The 5,594-nt window shown below is 42.8% G+C and overlaps 1 protein-coding gene across 1 annotated transcript; it reads right to left on the bottom strand.

Annotated features, from left to right (window-relative positions):
- Positions 1 to 411: 411 nt before the first annotated feature.
- LOC147464204 (uncharacterized) lies at positions 412 to 639 on the bottom strand. The gene has a single exon (XM_086508441.1). It carries the CDS (start codon positions 637 to 639, stop codon positions 412 to 414), a length of 228 nt encoding a protein of 75 aa, XP_086364567.1.
- Positions 640 to 5,594: the final 4,955 nt, after the last annotated feature.

Raw genomic sequence — 5,594 nt, 5'->3', positions numbered from 1 at the left:
TGCTACAGAAGACGTATGACAAGGCTCACTCATTAGCAATATGATACGGCCTCTATTCTAATGAGTGATGGCGTATTATAGTTGGCAAGTGGTGCAATGATGGTGGTGGTGGTAATTAAGAGATAGGGAGGACAATTGCAACTAGACGAGAAGGTAGAGACAGTCATCAATGGAGGAGTGCAAGTTTTGATGAAGGTTCTTAAAGCGGAGGTACAGATCGTGGAGATGAGGGCGAAGATCTAGGAGAGCACAAGTGTGGATGAGGTAGCACGAACCCACACAACCACCTTAACGCCATGGCTGATGCATGATCGGCTCATCTCAGGCTGTGTAGTTGCTAAGCTGATGATCTAAAGCAACAGGTGAAGAGCTGGAAACACCCTCCTTCGGCTGATGCGTGCTCCACTCATCTCAAGTGGTGCAGTTGCTAAGATGATGATCTGAAGCAATAGATGAAGAGCTGGAAATGCCCTCCTTGACAAAGTTGGCATCCTCAAAGTTGTGAAGGAACGGTTGCTCCAGCTCCTCCTGAATGCCCGGCCTCCACTCCTGCCATCTCACAGCCTGCGCGACCTTACCTCCGCCTGAGGGCTCACAGCCTGCGTAACCTCCTTTGAGTGCCTGCAATAGCCCCTCCATGGACGCGGGCTTGAGCGTGAATCTGTCAAACATTTGTCATCAGACATTAGCTATCCTGACTGTCAGCAACCTGAATTGCCAGGCGAGCTGGCTTGAAATTCAAATTAAAGTAATAAGTGCATCTTGAAAGTTCAAAATTTGAATTAAAGTGGAGCTCGGTAACCTTCACTTTTAATTTTTGTCATTATTCGTTTCAAAAGTTTGAGTTTTGTCGTGTCTTGTATTTTTGGTGTATTTTCTGGAGCACAATGGCCCCACCATAAACCATAATCTTTTTGAATTTTTTTGAGTCACATTGGAGAATTGGTGCTCCTCTAAATTTTAGATCCTTGTGCCTCGCCCTCAAGTTTGAGCCTTGAGCATTAGCAAAGAGCCTCAAACCACAACACAACTCTTTATCCTTCATGTTTGGCACAAGTAGTCCTCCTCTATACTTTAGAGCCTTGTGCCTCACCCCTTGAGCATTGGCAAGGAGCCTCAACCCATAGCCCTCCACACTAGCCTCCATGTTTGACACAAGTTGTTTTCCTCTAGACATTAGAGCCTTGTGCTTCACCCTCAAGTTTGAGACTTGAGCATTGGAAAGGAGCCTCAGCCCACAACCCAACAAACTAGCCTGATCAAGTTTGAAGCCTGAGCATTTGCAAGGAGCCTCAACCCACAACCCAACATACTAGCCTCCATGTTTGAGACAAGCCCAACAAACTAGCATGATCAAGTTTGAAGCTTGAGCATTGGCAAGGAGCCTCAACCCACAACACAACATACTAGCCTCCATGTTTGAGACAAGTAGAATAGCAAAAAGCTGGAAACTCATGTGTTTGTAGGGAGCCGTAGTCTAGATTTTGACCCTCAAGATGATGTTTGGTACAATCTTTGTTTTGGGAGCAGCACGGCCTTAAAATTGAAGATTTTTTTGCTTCTTACAATGCTAGCCTCATGAAAATAAGTTCTTTCTTTCTCTTTTTGGTGACACAAAGTGGATTACCTAGAAGCATGAAGTGCATCCAAAACTTTGAGCTTCAAATGTAATACATGTTTGACAATTGTTGCATGTCTGCATATAATTTGGTAGATACAAATAACACTTGTGAGTGCATCATAAAAACACTACATTTCATTCAAGAATTGGAGATGCTAAAGTGTGCATCCTAGACCGAGTTCACCTCTCCTAAAAAACTAGAGACAAGAAGAATTGTTCCATTTTAGTGAATTTTTCCAGAATTCCTAAATTTGAGTTATATTCCTTCTTTAACATTTTTTTCTTAAAGCATGACCTTCAACTTGGTTGGTTAATTCTTCACATGCAAGCACTATGTATCTCATTTTCCATAAGCCCAATGGCATTGTAACCAAACCTACTACCCAATTATAATGCATGGGCAATGGGTAAGTAGGGTGCAACCCATAACGATGGCATACATTTGAATACATATGATAGGTGTGGCATGCATGTCTAACCTCACCATCCTATGTTATTGCAGTATTAGCGAGAACCATGATTAAATTGTCAATCCATGGGATGAAGCTGATTCGACTAGTGTATAGAGGCTACAAGAGGTTGTCAATATCTTGGAAACCAACTAATAACTCGCATCTAACTCAAGCTACACTCAAGTGACTGAAATCACCAAAAGCCAATCGCGAGCCAATCGCTCACGACAAACAAATCACATTCATTACAGCATCAAATGACATCCAAACGTAATGAAAATTTTAGGACGAGTTTATAAGACCTAAGCACACATGATTATGGTTTCAAACCCTACTGTAGGTCAAGTGTCAAAATCGTGATTATTAACAGCAGTGGATTTTTGACCTAGTCGTTTTTGACCCAAAATGCACCCAAATGCTTAGCAATGATGCCCCAATACCTCGCCTATGCTTGGTTTTTTAGTTGAAAATGTAAATTCTAGTTATGATGAAATTAGGCCGCAGGTTGGCGACACCAAAATTTATGAAATACTATGATGTGTTTACATCAATGCTTAGAGCTCTTACCTGCGGTTGCAATGCAACAAATGAGACTGCAATGTGATACTCGGCGAGGGAATAGGAAGCGCGAGAAGGAGAGAGGTGAGCGCTGTTAGCTCACACTGTGTATTTCATTATCCAAAAACTTAATAATAACTTATTGAAATTGTCTTTTTTACCTTAGCCAAGGTTTTTGGTGGTCAAAACTAATAATCTGGGAATTCTACCAAAGATGGGTAATGACAGGTTGATACATTCTGGAAGCTTGTAGCCCCAGCTCATCAATTACAAAGTTTATCCGAGAAAATAGGAGTTACAATATTCCCAATTTATCAAAATAATAAGTGTTTTACAATGAGAACTCCGAAAAATGGTATCCGTGGTATCCATGTTATCTTGCTGCTAATATTCCCCCCCTCCTCACCTGTGTTGTCCCTTGAAACAACTTGATGGGTTGAAGTAGTCTTCGGGCTGGCGGCTGGCAAGGCGGTCTTTAAGCGCATTCAGTGCCTTTTGGTATCTGATTTTTTGCTCTTTATCAGGCACTTGCAAGAACTGCATAGTTACTCTATTTTTCAGCTCCACTATTGAGTAGCCTACAAACCTTGATGTGAGGTTGTTGATCAGTGGTGCAAATATCTTCGTTCGCCAAGTGAAGAATCCCGAATCCCGTGTAGAACGCTTTCTCGAACGCCAGCATATTGTGAGAAGGTAAAAACATGCATCTGGCGTAGAAGCCATAGAGGACTTCTTGGGAAGGTTGGCCACTAAGATCATAGCACAACCCTTTTCTACCCTCGAGGATGACATGCAAGGGGTGCCTGTTTTCTCTGGCTCATTGAACATTGTGATGCAGGTGAGAAGCATTTGGCATATTTTGAATAGCATAGCACATGACAAATCTGGGAGACTTTTAAAGAATGACATGGCTCCCTTTAGGGTTTTGACCATGTATTCTTCAGTCGGCTATCCTTTTTCTAGAGTTGGCAATCTCGGGTAATTCAACCAAGCTGGCCTCTTCTTTAGTAGTGCTTCATGTGCTATCTAGGTCCTTACTCTTGGTACAAGACAGAAGGTAGGATCCTTTTGTAGGGATGCACGTGCTCTTGTGAACAGAATCAAGTACCTTAGATTCTTGTTCAGCCAGCTCAACCTCCACTTCGAGTGGTCGTGACCTACACCCTCGAATTTCATGTCGGTGTAAAGACTTTCTTTAAAGTGCAGTAGCTCCACTTTAATAAGAGGGTAGGGTAGGGATTGTTGGTGCCATTGCACATTTATTTGATTGGGAGTGAGTTGTGTGACATTGACAGAATGAAGCACTCTCAGCTCCCAATCCATTGCTGCCTTCCATTTCTCATCTACCTCTTGTGTAATTCTTTCCTTCAATGCATCTTCTTCATCTTTTGAGATTTGGACCATTGGCACCATGTGTGCTTCTGTAATGGGTACTTGAAATTCTTCCTTGCCACTCAACTCTACTGCCGACTGTGTCTCAGTAAATGATACTGAGGGGATTTCTATATGAGGTTGCTCCAAAGTACCTACCTCTTCTTATGTTTCTATCCTTCCCACTCTCAGTAGTTGGTTGACTCATTTGAGTTCAGTTATCTCCTTCAGTAGCTCATCTTCTCTTTGGACCCGCATCAAAGCCAGGTATCTGCACTGAGACTCTTCCAACTTTAGCTCCATCTCAAGGTCTTTATTTTTTTCTAATGCCTTGTAGTCCTCGTCTGTTCCTCTGATCGAGGCGATGGCTAGATTTTTTCGTATTTGCCGTAAGAATATCACTTGATCATTGATCCTTTGTTTTGAGTACTATAGGGAAGAATTTGCTACAGCTAATTGTACCTGGATCTTTTGAGCTGATAGGGTTGTAGTGAGAAGTTCATTTGTAACTTTCGTCAGCTAATTATCTTTTGCTTTGCATGCATCTGACAATTTTGTGAGCAACTCACCCAGTTCCTCCATTTCTTTTTGTTGCTGGAGTGTGTCAATCACCATCTCTAACTCTTTGGTCCGTGTGCTACAGCCAAGTTCTACTGAGCGAAGTCGTTCTATCACCTCCTCCATTTTCTTAGCATACTCATTTACTTGCAGGATGACCATCATTCAATTCCCAATCTTCACTTTGTGTTAGTTGTCTGGATGTTTCTGTAGATTCTTTTACCTCTGGCTGCGTCATGGCTGCTGGTTGTTGTTGTTGCCCTTCTGGCTGTTGATCTTTTTCTGTGGTGCCTTGACCTTCTCTAGCTGTGTGGAGGTAGAGGGTGTTTCCTCGGCCGCTTGTTCTCTTGGATGCTCAAACTTTGCATTGGTCTCTTCCGGTGCAGAACTGGCTGCCTTATCCATCTCTGGCTCTTTCTCTATTTGTTGCTCTTGAGTAGATGCAGCTGCTTGTTGTGCTGATTTTATGCTTCTGGCTATTCAGGTTCTTGTGTAGATTCAGCTGTTTTTTCTTGTTTAGGTTCTACTTCTTTTGTTGGCTCAGTTGTTGTGGTTTTAATTGTCGGTGATGGTGGTGGGATTGACATTGGGTGGTCTTGGTGTTCAGACACAGGAGAAGAGATGCGGGGAGACACTCACCTTGAGCATGATGTGCTTCTCCTTGTGCAGTGGCTTCCTCTGCTTGCTCCTGATGTTCTACCACCTCTGTCGCTTTTGTGGCCGCTTCTTGTGCTTCTTTTAGTTTTAGAGCTTTTGATTCTTGGTACATCTTTTCCAAGGATTCCGTTGGATCTTCAAACTACTTCCTAGTGTGATACTTTGTTCTAGGCCCTTTAAGCTCAATAGTCACCCACTTTTCCGGGTCCTTTCCTTATGCTTGGCAGCTGCGTTGGTATGAGTGTTTCTCTCTTTCAAACCACGCTTGCTTCTGTATAGGCTCCTCCTGATGTGCTTCCACGACTTTTCTCTTCATCTCTTCTATGCGCGCTCTCCTTTCTTTGTTATAAAAGGTTTCACTGTTGTGCCATAGCTTG

This window comes from Adiantum capillus-veneris, chromosome 1 (genome assembly GCF_014529385.1).
Source record: "Adiantum capillus-veneris isolate H3 chromosome 1, ASM1452938v2, whole genome shotgun sequence".
NCBI lineage: Eukaryota > Viridiplantae > Streptophyta > Polypodiopsida > Polypodiales > Pteridaceae > Adiantum > Adiantum capillus-veneris.
Note: the sequence above shows the minus strand (reverse complement) of the source record. Positions and strands in the feature narration are given on the sequence as shown.

What these genes read in the sequence shown, in the direction of transcription:
- LOC147464204 (XM_086508441.1), bottom strand. Translation starts at nt 639, where the DNA reads ATGGAGGGGCTATTGCAGGCACTCAAAGGAGGTTACGCAGGCTGTGAG.